Source organism: Triticum dicoccoides, chromosome 5A (assembly GCF_002162155.2).
Source record: "Triticum dicoccoides isolate Atlit2015 ecotype Zavitan chromosome 5A, WEW_v2.0, whole genome shotgun sequence".
Lineage (NCBI taxonomy): Eukaryota > Viridiplantae > Streptophyta > Magnoliopsida > Poales > Poaceae > Triticum > Triticum dicoccoides.
This window is the reverse complement of record NC_041388.1, coordinates 277803755-277818785: the sequence shown is the minus strand read 5'-3', so window position 1 is coordinate 277818785 and position 15031 is coordinate 277803755. Positions and strand designations below refer to the sequence as shown.

The 15031-nt window shown below is 44.3% G+C and overlaps 2 protein-coding genes across 3 annotated transcripts in view; both read left to right on the top strand.

The window, feature by feature from the left end:
- Positions 1 to 259: 259 nt before the first annotated feature.
- Positions 260 to 6140, top strand: LOC119301020 (protein DWARF 53-like). Its single transcript, XM_037577923.1, has 3 exons — positions 260 to 1731; positions 3471 to 3717; positions 3849 to 6140. The coding sequence occupies exons 1-3, from the start codon at positions 581 to 583 to the stop codon at positions 5835 to 5837; spliced, it is 3387 nt and encodes a 1128-aa protein (XP_037433820.1). The 5' UTR covers positions 260 to 580; the 3' UTR covers positions 5838 to 6140.
- A 6128-nt stretch (positions 6141 to 12268) lies between these two features.
- Positions 12269 to 15031, top strand: part of LOC119301019 (probable 2-oxoglutarate-dependent dioxygenase ANS) — a 4589-nt gene continuing 1826 nt past the window's right edge. Inside the window, exons 1-2 of one of the 2 annotated variants that reach the window (XM_037577922.1) lie at positions 12269 to 14456; positions 14607 to 14862. In XM_037577922.1, the coding sequence (XP_037433819.1) occupies positions 13960 to 14456; positions 14607 to 14862 (753 nt within the window). In that variant the 5' untranslated portion in view covers positions 12269 to 13959. Of the gene's footprint in view, positions 14457 to 14606; positions 14941 to 15031 lie in introns of both variants that reach the window. The other variant, XM_037577921.1, reaches the window with a different exon arrangement.

Sequence of the window (15031 nt, the reverse complement as noted above, 5' to 3'; positions counted from 1 at the left end):
TTCAAGAGGGAGGCAGGGTGCATGCATCCTGCGACTGTGCCCATAGCTTATGCTAGATCCCATTGCGTTGGGCATCTTCTAGGCCTGGGCTACACGATCTCATGCCGCATTGTGCGGTAAATGGAAGGGAACAATCATGCTGCAGCAGCTAGGATGGGGAGGAGTACACGACAGAGCACGGCGAGCGGGCGGGGCAATGGCCAAAAGGAGGAGGAATCTCGATCTCAATCTCAATCTCAATCCGCACTTGCACTGCCGCTAGGCCACAGTGTGTGACGAGGGCTGCCGCATCCGCATATATGCTCCACCCCACCAAATTTCCCCACTCCGATGGGCCTCACCACGCCGAAAACCATAAAAAAGAGAGGAACCAGACGATATCCGTCGTGGTTTATAAGCAAGCAATCCACCTTCACTCCCAGCCGATTATTATCCCCACCCCGGAAGCCGAAAAATCCGAAGCGATCCTCGCTGTCGTTGGCGGTTTACCCCTCGGGCTCGGGCGTTTTACGCTTGCGCCCCATGCCCGGTGAAAAGTAGTCGCAGCCAGCCGAAAATCCCCCCGTGCGCCCGCGGAGAGATGCCCACGCCGGTAGCCGCGGCGAGGCAGTGCCTGTCGCCGGCGGCCGTGACGGCGCTCGACGCCGCGGTCGTGTCCGCGCGGCGCAGGGTGCACGCGCAGACCACGTCGCTCCACCTCGTCGCCGCGCTGCTCGCGCAGCAGGCCCCGCCGCTCCTCCGCGACGCGCTCGCGCGGGCCCGCAGCGCCGCCTACTCCCCGCGCGTGCAGCTCAAGGCGCTCGAGCTCTGCTTCGCCGTCTCGCTCGACAGGCTCCCCTCCGCCGCCTCCTCCTCGTCCGCCGACGAGCAGCCGGAGCCGCCCGTGTCCAACTCGCTCATGGCGGCCATCAAGCGCTCGCAGGCCAACCAGCGCCGCAACCCGGACACCTACCACTTCTACCACCAGGCCGCCTTCCAGGCCGCCACCGCCGCCTCGCAGGTCAGGGTCGAGCTCTCGCAGCTCCTGCTCGCCATCCTCGACGACCCCGTCGTCAGCCGCGTCTTCGACGACGCCGGCTTCCGCAGCGCCGACATCAAGCTCGCCATCCTACGCCCCGCGCCGCCCATGCCGCTGCTCGGCCGCCTCCCTACGCGGGCCCGCCCGCCGCCTCTCTTCCTCTGCAGCTTCGCCGCCGCCGACGACGCCGACGTGCCCTCGCCCGCCGGGAGCATCGCCGGCGGCGCCGGCGAGGAGAACGGCCGCCGCATCGCCGAGATCCTCGCCCGGGGCCGCAACCCCATGCTCGTGGGTGTCGGGGCCGCGTCCGCCGCAGCGGACTTCGCCGCGGCCTCGCCGTACCGCGTCCTCCCCGTCGGTCCAAACTCCATCGACCAAACAGAACTCGGCGTGGAAGCGGCGATGGCTGGCGCCACCTCCGGCCTCGTCGTAAGCGTCGGTGACCTCAGAGAACTGGTCCCGGATGACGGCGAGCTCCAGGAGAGGGGGCGCCGGGTGGTGGCGGAGGTGACGCGGGTGCTGGAGACGCACAGAGAGGGGCGTGTCTGGGTGATGGGGTGGTCGGCCACCTACGAGACCTACCTCACCTTCCTGTCCAAGTTCCCCTTGGTTGACAAGGACTGGGAGCTCCAGCTGCTGCCGATCACGGCGGTGCGCGCCGGCGGGCTCATGCCTCCGGCAACCACGGCATCTCCTTTACCCAAGTCCGCAAGGTGAAGAAGCCCTTTCACTTTTGCACATATATATCTTTTTTTTTGAAACTTTTGCACATATATATCTGTCATAGTAATTGTTTATGCTTAGGGTTTGATTGGCAACCATTAGGTGGCTGACTGGTCTCGGTGCTTAGTTTATTATCCGGATGTTTCTTAATTCGAAATTACTACACGTACGATGCTTCTTGTCTGACCTACACGTACGATGTTTTCATTCCATATAAGCGTGTACGCCCATCGTAGCATTTGGTATTTTTCAGCGATGCATGCTTCATTTGAGTGTACTGTAGTTACTACTAGTGGAGTGCACGTAGCTCAACAAGGTCTTTATTAAATATATAATCTATGTACTAGCTAGTAGAACCATTTTCTCCTGCCGACAGTTTATAGTGGTTTTACCTGCCCGGATATGCTTACTTAAGCGGTCAATGTGTTCATGCTTGTTACCGTATTTGAATTATGAAGTACGTCAAACTGAAGCCATGTTATTGTGGTTGTTCCATCTATGGTTCAGTTCATTCTCTGCACATTTTCCTTTTCTTTCTGATACTGTACTATTCAAGTGTTCCATGGCGGGGAAAATGGAACTTGAATTTTGTTATGTATTTCAGAACTGTTTCATCTTGAATTCGGATAGTATACTTGAAAGATGATTTGGGTTGTACTGGTCAGAGCCAAGAGTATGATGGTTTTATCATTGACTAGTGGTGCTTAAGACACGGAGTGTTTCCATGCAGTATATTCTTTGGATACATTAGGCCTTCCACTATGTGTTAGGTGCCAAAACTCTGAAAAGTTTGCCACATACACATCTATGTCAGATACAAAATATTTAGCACCGCTCACACCATGTTGAGAAGTTAGCATCGATTGAAGCTTGGACCCACATACATAAAATAGTATAGACCAGGCCAAGACACCCCACTGCCAGCGTCTCTCCTTCCTGGCTCACTGCCCTCCTTCCTGACTCACTGCAGTACGACGCCCTTACTTTATTTGCTCGATGGATTTGGCTTCGGAGCAAGTAGATGCTCCGGTGCCCATGAATTTTTATTTGGCATCGGCTTGACAATGTAGGGCATCGGTGCCAAATATCCAAAAAGCAAATTTGGCATCACTTTTGGCCTACATAGTGGAAGGCCTTACTAGCTAAACTTGATTATTACATGAAGATTCTTTATATGCACTGACTGCATCTGGGTTGATAATGTGATGTCTAGTAGTTTCAGACATTCGACCCATCTTGTTTTTAATTTTATTTGATGGGTACTAGCCATATTCTTCAGTAATTCCTTGGCTCGCTGTTTGTTCCTTATCTGATAAGTTTTGCTTGCTGATCTTTCAAATTTCAATTCTCGTATCATTTGATCCTTTGGATGTTCGTTGTACATTTATACTACTACATATGGCAATATAGTAGAGGTTTTATTGCCATAAGATTCATGCACTTGCAATTTATAACAGCTTGATGAGAAGGGTAAGAGACACTAAACAATGCATTTTCACGGGAAAGAGTTAGGTTTCGCCTAGTGCAGCAAATTTGTTCTCTGACCGGACATTCTAATGCCCAGCCAAAATTGGGGTCATAAATGTATCAATGGTATGACTAGCTGTACCTAAAGTTGCTGTGGAATCAGAAATAGTTCATTGTACTTGGTCTGGCTTCTGTCACAGTGTCATGTACTGCAGTTTCTTTCAGCCACTGGACCTAACAGTTTCAATCTTGTAATTTGCAGCTTGGTGGAATCGTTCCTTCCTTTTGGTGGACTTGTCAATGGTTCATACGAGTCTAACAGCCTCGCAGCGCACCCTTGCCCGCAAACCCTCCGGTGTCAACAGTGCAATGATAGATGTGAGCAAGAAGTCACAACAATCGTTAAAGGGAGTGGCATTACAGCTGAAGGCCATCACCAGGGAGGTCCGTCTTCCCTGCTTCAGAATGGCAGCATGATGGGTCTTAACAGTGGACTGGATGCAATCAAGGTGTGAAGCTATTTATGTCTTTTGAAACGTTTTTAGTACAGCAGCAAAAACGCGCACGCGCCGCGTGTTAAATACATGGATAATTTTGCATCTCATTGGTATAAAAGGTGTGCAGTTTTTCTTCAGTGCAGGTTAGAGATGATCAGATGGTGTTGAAATCAAAAATATTGAATCTGCAGAAGAAGTGGAACGAGTACTGCCTGCGGCTCCACCAAGGAAGCCAGAGGATCAACACAGGTCCTTACCAGGTATTCCCACATTATACTGGTGTTCCTGTTGACACAGAAAGATCAGCAATTCTGAGCAAAGGCTCCGAGTCGGTTACAGTTCAAAGGGAGGTTATTAGGCCTTCTGCAGTACCTGCTACACATACGAATGCAACCCCAAACAAGAGTGTTTCACCTCCGTCTATCTCCAACCAAAGGAACGAAGGCCTTGTGTTGAATCTTCAAGGGAGGCATTCAAAGGGTGACGAGCAATTTCAAGACAGGCATGCGCAGTTGCGGCAAGAACACTTGTCAAGCTGCCATGATCGTGAAGATTGCATGTCGCCATCAGCTGCTGGATCCGTGGCAACGGACTTGGTGTTGAGTACGCCTCGTGGATCTTCATCCAAGGGTACAAGCTCTGTGAGCTGGAAACATGTGGTGGATTCAGAGAAGTCTACCCACCTGACACCCAGTAAGGTGGATGATTTGAATATGAAGCCCCCACAGCCCTTTGCACAACCTTACAGCTCCCGGAGTTCCACAAATATGGGGCAACCATCACCTAGTGCTCTGCATTCACCAGCTTCAGGAGGCGTGTCTGCCTTTGGCCAATGGCGAAAGCCCTCACACCTTGCAGCACAAGGTTCTGATTTGAGCGACTACAAGCTACTCGTGGAACGCCTGTTCAAGGTGGTTGGAAGGCAGGAGGAAGCCCTGAGTGCTATCTGTGGATCCATTGTTGGCTGCCAGTCAACAGAGAGGCGCCGCGGCACAAGCAGGAAGAACGACATCTGGTTCAGTTTTCATGGTTTTGACAGTATGGCCAAGCGGAGAGTTGCGGTGGCGCTGGCAGAGCTCGTGCACGGCAGCCAAGACAGCTTCATTTATCTGGACCTAAGCCTCCAGGACTGGGGCGGCTCAAGTTTCAGAGGAAAGACTGGCATAGATTGCATCGTTGATGAGTTGAGCAAGAAGCGGCGCTGTGTGATCTTCCTCGATAACATTGATAAAGCTGACTGCCTTGTTCAGGACAGCCTCTCTCATGCCGTTGACACGGGCAGATTCCGAGACATGCGCGGCAAGGAAGTTGCCATTAATGACTCCATAGTAATATTGTCAACAAGATTGGCGCGATGCAGCAAAAATGTCTCGGTTGGGGTGGAAGAGGGGCATACTTTCTCGGAAGAGAAGATCCTGGCTGCTAGAGGACGACAACTGAAGATCTTGATAGAGTCAGACACGGAGATCACCAGCAGAGGCCCTAGTAGCAGTAAGCTGGCAGTTTCCCCAGGTCACTCTCTCACCAAACTTCAAACTTCTGTGTACTCTGGTTGTGTCAGTAAGAGGAAAATTGACATTTCTGACGACCAAGAAAAGCAGCTAGAATCACCGAGCAATCCGAAGCGTCCGCACAGAACATCAAGTGTGCCCTTCGACCTGAACCTTCCCGTCGGCGACGATGGATCCAGTGACGCTGACGGCGACGACGGCAGCAGCAACGACAGTCCAGATGAGTCCATCGACAGCCTCATGGGTTTGGTCGACGGTGCGATCGAATTCAAGGCGTTCGACTTTGGCAAACTCGCCAACGACATCCTGCAGGGGGTGAGCAGTGTGCTCGGCAGCATCCTGGGCTCGGGCTGCACGTTGGAGGTCGGCGACGGCGCGATGGAGCAAATGCTTGCGGCCTCATGGGCATCGGAGGACGGGCGGCGGCCTCTGCGGGCCTGGCTGGAGCAGGTGTTCGCCAGGAGCCTCGAAGAGCTGAAGCTCAAGCGCAGCAAGCAGGCGAGCAGCTCTGCTCTTAGGCTAGTGGCCTGTGAGGACGGCGCAGCAGCAGCGACGGCGGCCAAGGAAGACGGCGGTTTTGGACCGCTGCTCCCCTCGAGAATAATCCTGGAGTGGCGATGAATGGATGACGATATCTGTATATACTGTGATGGATCGCGTCATTGTTGGTAGCTAGTCCACGGTAGTATAGCGTTATAAGCCTGGTTGCGAATTAAATAAGTTGTAGTCCACACTAGTTGATTGCTAGCAGTCTACCTTAGTTGATGATGCACTGCCTTCGTCGATCAATATATATTGGCAAGTGTATAGATTTTGACTGTAACTATTGTTGATTTCTTTGCCAATGTATACTGATTGTATATGTGGTGCTGCAAATATATAGTAGCTTTGTTATTTAGATACATTAAAACTGAGCACTTTCCCAACCCTCTCGGGACATCATCGCTAGTTTGAAGCATTTTTGGCCGTTGGATGAGTTGTGAATCGGATTGCTAGTTTGAAGCATTTTTTGCCGTTGGATGAGTCGGGAGTCGCTTCTAATCCGGTTATGTTTGCTAATAATGATCGCTAACCATCCCGGGCCACTGCTCCGGTCGCTTTTTTGGGTGCTCCGGATAAATTGGGCCTAATGGGCCTCTAGCAACCTCCTTACAGACCTGCACAGAGCGAATCGACACGCTGCGGAGAAAAACCTACGGAGTACAAGAGAAGGTGGCACGACCATGCGGGTCTCCTATTCGTACGCCGCCGCCGATCTCCTCTTCCCTCTGGGCGGCTGCTACTCTTGCGGCTGTCGGTTCCACTCATCCCCAAACCCCGTCCCTCCCGATCCCTTCCCTCTTATGACCGAGGGTGAATCATTGGTGTGAGCGAGATGCCGCCGATGTGCAAGGAAGATGTGAAGGGGCAGCACTACACTCGCAACCCTATTGAGGCGGCGGCGGTGGACGCCCCTTGATGAAGATGTCCTTGAAGGTAACGGGCGGGCGACGAGAACGGCGCGGTGAAGAACTCTCGCGTCCTGATTCCAGTTGATATCCTAGCTATCCATGCATTTGACAGCCGGCCGTAGGGAGAAGGTCAAGGCTAAGGTATATCGCGATACTCTACCCTACCCACGTGATTCCATTTCACTTCATGACGATGCCAACACCCATTCTGAATTTAACATCAACCAAGCAGTAGGATTATCCCTCCGGATTCATTTCAGATTTCACACATGCTCTAGTTACTCATTAGTTCAAGCTAATTGGTGTTTCACATACTAATCTATTTGTTTCAACATTTTTTAATGTCTAATGTATTCGTCAACTTATGCAACTTTACTTTTGTGTTCCAAAATATTGCAGAAACTCGATATTATGATTATGAGCACGCACACACACCTTGCCGCTGGTTGGTGTGGATTGGTGATGCAAGAGCCTCGTCTTCAGAGATGCGGCAGGTGGGAGAAAGATTGACAAAGTGGTGGTGTCTCGCGGCTGGGAGGACCATGGTGACCACCCTCCCCCTCCCCCCTCCCCCAATTTTTTGTATGTGTCACAAATTTCTCATGGATCACTGTGAGATTATTAATCATGCTTACTTTTGGGTTCACATGAATAATGCTCACGTGGAAACTTTGTTCCTTCAGTTGATCACATGGCTGAAGAAAATAACATGTAAATATATTAGTTTATTAATGTACATACAACGTATGTTAGTTTCTCTGAACAAAATAACAGGCAAAGATATTATTTTTATTAATGTATAGCATATGTCGGCTTTGATGATTTGTGCCTATGAAGTGTAAAGATTTTATTCATTTTTCTTTTAGGAAAGGCTGTTATTTTCTGTACTGTTTACTCATAGAAGGGACTTTGCTTATTTGTGCGTATCAACATATTCCTATGCTTTGCACTTAAGGAATCAATATGCGCGCACTTGCTCGAAAATAAGATGAGAAATCTATTGTTTTCCCCTGCGAGTTTTTTCAAAGGTGTGCATGCATGATTATCGATGTTTTCTTTTCTCTCAATCTAGTTTCAATGGTTCTTTATTTGCAGTCCAGATCACCGTCGGCACGAAAGAAAAACGGATCATGTGCTACAGATTAAGTTTGCATCCAAAATAATATTTTAAAAATATTTAACATGTAAAATAATATCATATTCAGATTCTACACATTTTTATAATCAAATTTCATATATAACATGTTAAAATCGAAGTTATGGTTTAAAAGATATGGATAATTTAAAAAACCATTTGTTTTATATGGACCATAAATTGATTAACCGAAAAACTTGGGGGTTTCTATTAAAATGCAAAAATAATTTGTTTGACTTAAATATGGATGGCAGGTTAATTACCTCAAAAGTCAGGGTGTTTTTTGAAAAACTGTACAAAATAGTTCATCCATAACTTAAATTGGACTAAGGGTTAATTTACATTAAACATGGGGATGTTTTGTAAAAAGGACAACAGACGGGCAGAAACAATAGTTCAGTTTTTTGTAGGTATGGATTTTCACATCACCCGGGGCGTTCACACGTGCCACACTAGTTTGCAACGGTTCCCTAGTTTTTTTTTTAAACACAGTACAGACGCAAACGCTCATATAAACGCGCATACACTCACCCTTATGAACGCACACACGCACATTCTATCCCTATGAGCATCTTCGAGAGACTGAGCCGGCATATTATCTTGAGATTTTACGATGGCGATTAGTTGTTAGAGTTCTGCTTCGGTACACTCTCTTAAAACATTTCATGAATCTTAGAGGTACTTAAAAAGTGTATTCTTGGACACTCATCAACTAATTCTATTAGTTCAAATTAAACTACGTTGGAAAAATTGATTGTTGATCAGCACTCAAATCTTTTTGAAGGTGCACAAGTGGATAGAGGGATTAGAGTGAGTAACCATCGACCTTGGGTCTTCTCTTTGCCGATGGCAGCTTAATTTTTAATGCAAAAGAAACAAGTGCCCGGAGGTATAATATATGCTGACTATTCGTCACCCTGAATGAGAAATAGTTATTCTTCACACACCTCTGTTTTAACATTTATGCACCGTAATTTTACGATTCGTAAATTTTGTCTTACTTTAGACATAAAAAGAGAATGTAAGAAAATCTATAATCATCGTATTTTTTATGTTATGTAAAATTACAAATGTAAAAATATAGTGTAAAATGTACATAAAATACAATTTTTATATAATTTTTTTGTTATGCCAAATTTTATGTAGTAAATCAACATGAATATAACTATTTGTATTTTAAAATAAAAATAATTACATTCATCTTGATTCAGTGCGTAAAATTTGGCATAAGAAAACAAAAATATAGGTCCTAAGATCAGAAAAAATGCATTTTATGTATGTTTTACACTATGTTTTTACCTTTGTAATTTTACGTAACATAAAATATTTTTTACGGCGACTATATACTTTCTTACGATCTATTTTACATATAGAATAAGACAAAATTTATGGAACGTAAAATTACAGTGTATTGCTATTAAAATAGAGGGGATGGAGAATAACTATTCCTCACCCAGGGTGACGAATAGTCAATCATTATAGCAATAGATCGTGTTGCACATTAAACGTCCCTTATGTATTAAAAATTTACTTCTTCCGATCCATATTATTTGTCTTAGATTTGTCTAAATACGGATGTGTGTAGAAAAATATGGATCGGGAGGAGTACAATGCATATAAGAAAAGGTTGGCGTCAAAAAATACATTAACATAAAATCTTAATCATACATTTTCAAAAGTGTAAAACGTGCATATAAATATTCTTGGTGTACGAAAAAATATACAAGGTGTGTGGAAACAAGTAACACGTCCGAAAATATATTTCAAAATCTGTTGCACATGCATTTGAAAAATGATAAACGTGTACATAGGAAATGCTCGTGATGTATATGACAAATGTGCAAAGTGTATGAAAAAAACAGTTACACAGAAATATATGTTTAAAAAAATGTTTCTCATGTTTTGGAACACTGTAGAAAAATGTCTTATATGTATATAAAAATGTATAATGGGCACGAAACAAAAAAGTACACACAAAACATATATTTAAAAATGATGATATATTTCTAAAACATTTTACACAAAAAAAGTTTTAGATGTATATGAATATTGTTTCGTGTATTTGGAAGAAATTAATCATGTATAAAAATGTTTTTGGTTCTATGCGAAAAGAGAAAGAAAAAACACGACAAAAACCTTCAAAATAAAGAAAAAACAAAGAAACCCCATAAAAACCGAGATAAAACCAAAAGAAAAGAAAAGAAAATCGAAAGAAAAAGGAAAAGAAAACAAATGTAAAAGAATGGAAACATTGAAAGCAAAGAAATACACGAAGAAAAAAGAAGAAAACCGAGAAAGAAACCAAGAAAACCAAAGAAAATAGAGAGAGAAAAGAGAAAAAAATCATTAAAAACAAAGAAAGACAACCAAAGTAAACAAAAAATGAAATGAAAGAAGAACGAAAATAAAAAAATGATAAGGAAATGGAAAAACTGATGGAAAAACAAAGGAAAACAATAAAACCCAAAGAAAACCTTGGAGGAAAGAAGACCAAGATAAAAACAAAAGAAACCTAAAAAATACTAAGAAAACTACAACAACGAACACACGAAACATCAAACAAGCGAACATGATCAAAACTCTAAAAATAGGCTGGCCCAACATAGTACACCACGTGAAAAGGTGTCAGGCGAGACACAACGTCGCTAAGCTTTAGCACTTGGGTTTGGTCACAATGTTTGGTTAAGTATATCTAGGGAATTTTTTTTCTACTTTTAACGTTATGACATATGAAAAAGAAGTAAAACCAAGAAAACCCTACCCAAATAGTAAAACATACAAAAAAGCAACAAAGAAAAAACCCGACCCAAACAGTGAAAAGGTTTAACGGAAAAATACACGGAGAGGAAAAAAACGCACTACTACAGTTATGGGTCGTCCTGGTCGGGCAACGCTTCAGGAGAGGCTCCCAAGCGGGCGGGCTTTAGATTATTTTTTTCTAGGGGATTTATCTTCAGCTTTGGATACGGGCCGGACTTGGACTGCATTGCAGCCCAGCGGGATTTAGCCTGTCGCTCACAATCACAGCTCCTCCAGCGCCGCCGCTTGTTGGCATCCATGGCGGCGGCAGGGGAACCGGCGGGGGCTCAAGACCGGCGCCACCTCTCTCAACTACCTAATCAAAGGACGCGCAAGAATGTACGTTCCCTTGATCGTTCTTTTACTGGGGTTTTGATTTGGGCATGCGTGATGGGGCTGATTACACGATACGGCCACAGAGTTCGGCGGCAATGGCCGCGGAGGCCAAGAGGTCCGGGCGGCGCTGCCGCGCTGGGTACTTGGGTGAGGAGACGGAGGCCACGCGGAGATGACCACATGTGGGCGGGCGACCGCCGGCGAAGGTGGATCGACGGCCGCGGCAGTCCACATGTGTTCGGTGTTCCTTCTTCTTTCTGAATCACACATTGGGGCGTTGGTTAGACAGTGTTTGCTTCTGAATGCTCCCTGCTTGCTTGCTGCTCCGTGCCAGTTCAAATGTTACTAGAAGGAGCCAAAGCCTGCGGTTGCTGTTGCTAATGCGTGCGACGACTTGACTAAAAATACAACATGTGTTGCATTGATTTGCTGGTCTGGCTGACGCACCGCACACGGTATTATTCTACTCCGTATTAACATGTGGGAATTGACTGTTTAACCAAGGTCGCTCTCATCCTAGCTTTGCTGTCGCCCTGGCCAGCCACTGATCTCCTTGATTCACCATCGCCCGCAACCTCACCGGTGTGGTGGTTGATGAGGTAGCCCCCATATCTTTCGTTTTAGATCAAGAATAATGGCGCACGGTTCTTCATATATTCTGACTAGGCATGTTTGGCAATTTTGATACTGCTCCAGATCTGTTTTATCCTTTGTTTTGCTGTCGCTTTGCTGAACTAGTGTACACCTTTGATGTCGATGCTACCGGGACCATATCATTGGACGATTTGCTTGACTTTCATTTCAGCACATGTGCATTCTGTTTTCTTAATTTGCACTTTCTATTCTGCCATGCAACTGGGGGAGCTAGCTGCTAATGTCTTACTGGACTCTTTGTACCCATAATCTACGATTACTCTTATTTTCTCTCATAAGTATGCATAAGCCTCATAAAGTCTTACGATATTGTACTGATAGCAATCGTAATAATATTACCAATGCCAACCTATTGTTAGCCAAGCTGCATGATGTAGCATCACTTTCTTGCAGATAAGTGTTTGCTTCACAGAACTGCTTGTTGGATGTGTGGCCATCGTCGCTGTCGGCTCTAGGTATCTCGTTTCAAATGTTCAATGCAACATGTGTTTGATTGATTTGCTGGTATTAGCTGACACACGTACACATTAATTTGTCGTGCTTCTTGACTAGGTAAGGTCCAGCCGTAATTCCTTTCCTGCTGGCAAATAGTTACCTGCAAACTAGTTCCTCCTGACAGCACCTCATTGATCGATTGATAGATGTGCCTACGTACTGCATGTGAAACGGTGAGATTGCTCTTGGATGCTTTGTTTACATCAGCAATGAGATATTCATGCATAGTGCCAACCAAAACTTCCTAGCTAATTGTAACTATGAGTGTACATGTCGGGCAATCTTTATCATATATTCATATGTATAAATGTACATCAATTGTAGTGTGTCTACACCTAATTTGATATTGATGACATGATGTTATGCATAACCATATCATTTGCCGATTTTTTTGACTTTCATTTCAGCACGTGTGTATTGTTTCTTAATTGCCTTATCCAATCCTCCCATGGACCTGGGGGAACCAAGTAACTGCCCATGTTTTATCGGGTTTTCTGGGGTACATCTCCTTGTTCTAAAAGAACTACTATAACCTTAATTTACTACTCCCTCTGTTCCTAAATATTTGTGTTTCTAGAGATTTCAACAAGTGACTACATACAGAGCAAAATGAGTGAATCTATACTCTAAAATATGTCTATATACATCCGTATGTGGTAGTCCATTTGAAATCTCTAAAAAGACAAATATTTAGGAACGGAGGGAGTAGAACATACAAGTAAATCAACTGTGTGCTGTTATTATTTCACTATGAAATAGAACATGTATCAAAGCATGCTCAGAAGTCAGAGTGCATACATGATCTGCAAAAATATGTTAACATGCATGCCATCAAATAGAACATGCATTTCTAGTTTAGAAAAATTATTCCTCCTAGTTAGCAATATATACTGCTCCACTGGAATAACTAAAACCTCTAAAGCTCAGCAAATTTAATTTTAAAGTGCAATTTCTCTCCTATTATTTGCAACCAATTCTGTCCCTATCAATTGATATGTGTTGTTCTTTGATTTTGACTATGTGCAAGCATTATCTGAAATGGTCAATTGATCACATGTCTATAGTGATATCAAAACAAAGAAATACTGCATCTTTTTTTCTAGTTTGTTTCTTCAAGGGTCAATCACGAAAATGAAGTTCACTTAGGATTGCAAATACAATTACTATTGCCTCAGTAAATTTTGTGTGGCCAGTTCTCATTAAAAATAGTAACAATGACGTCGATTAACTCATCCGTGTTCAGAAAGTTTATAAGTTAACAGTATAATATCTATTAAATCATGTCTACGGAGCAAAAATTTGACAGTTCAACTGCACAAAACAAAATGCACTCTAATACCTTTTGAAGTTTATGTATTGATATATCATACTCCTAGTTAAATTACTGAAATAATATCGTATTCTCCCCACTTTTACATTAGCGTTTCGAAAGGAAATATATTATATGTGTGCTTACGTATCATATGTTGATTACTTGCACGAACAAGAAGCAAATAAATGTTATTATTAATTAGCTCACTCCATAAGATTGTATCTTCCATTGATGGCATATGAAACTGTATCCAAAAGATTGTATCTTCCACTAATGGCATATGAAATTGTATCTTCCTTCCATTAATGGCATACGAGACTGTATCCAAAAGATTTTAATTATATGTATATATCCAAAAGATTTTAGCAATATTCAGACGATAAATGAGGCATATCTCTTAATGAGCATAATTTTGTCCAATCTGTACATATATATCCGTCCAATCCCACCATGAACTGCACTAAATGCATTGCGATTTAATCTCATACATCACATATCCTTTCTCTATATAAACACGCACACCCTCTTCTCATAACCAAACCAAGACCTATCACTCCCACCATGGCAAGTAACAATCTGCTTGACTGGCCAGAACCCATTGTACCAGTGCAAACTCTTTCCAACTCTGGTACGAGCTCCTTGCCACAACAGTACATCAAGCCTCCATCTGAGCGTCCTAGTGGTGTCACAAATGACCCTAATCTCAGTATCCCAGTTATCGATCTTGCTAGCTTCTCTAATACCCCTGAACATCATCAAGAAATGCTAAAAGCAATAGCCTCTGCATGCAAGAACTGGGGTTTCTTCCAGTTAGTGAACCATGATGTGGACACGGAGGCTGTGAGGAGGATGAGAAGTGCATGGAGGGAGTTCTTTGACCTCCCCATGGAAGAGAAGAAGGTACATGCCAACTTACCGGTAACATATGAGGGGTATGGGAGCCGCCTTGGAGTTGAGAAAGGGGCAATCTTAGATTGGAGTGACTATTACTTCCTTAATCTCTTCCCAAGTGATATCAGAAACCTTGACAAGTGGCCAAAGATTCCTACTGACCTGAGGTAGATAAATATTTTTCTTTTCTCGAGAAAACGCAGCTTCATTGTTTTTTTTAATTTATCCTCATTCTTTATAAGTTCTTGCAGTTTAGAGTTTTCTGATATGTTTGGTTACACAGTTTCCTATTTGATATTGTTTTGGTATTTATGCAGGGAAGCCACTGAGAAGTATGCATGCCAACTAATAAGTCTCTGTCAAGTCTTGCTCAAGGCTATGTCCAGTAGCTTAGGGTTGGAGGAGGACTACCTCCATAATGCTTTTGGTGGCAGTGATGGCATCTCGGCTACCATGCGTGTGAACTACTATCCAAGATGCCCACAGCCTGAGCTCATTCTTGGTCTCTCATCTCACTCTGACCCCGGTGGCATCACCTTGCTCCTCACTGATGATAACGTCGAGGGGACACAGGTACGCAAGGGAGACGCATGGGTCACCGTGCAACCAGTCCCAGGTTCCTTCCTCGTAAACGTTGGTGATCAGATTCAGGTGATCGCTGTGGCCTACTTACGTTTTTCTGAAAATCTGATGTGATATGTACTATGTTTTTAAGGTGACGCTTTGCTTTAAGGCGCTGGGG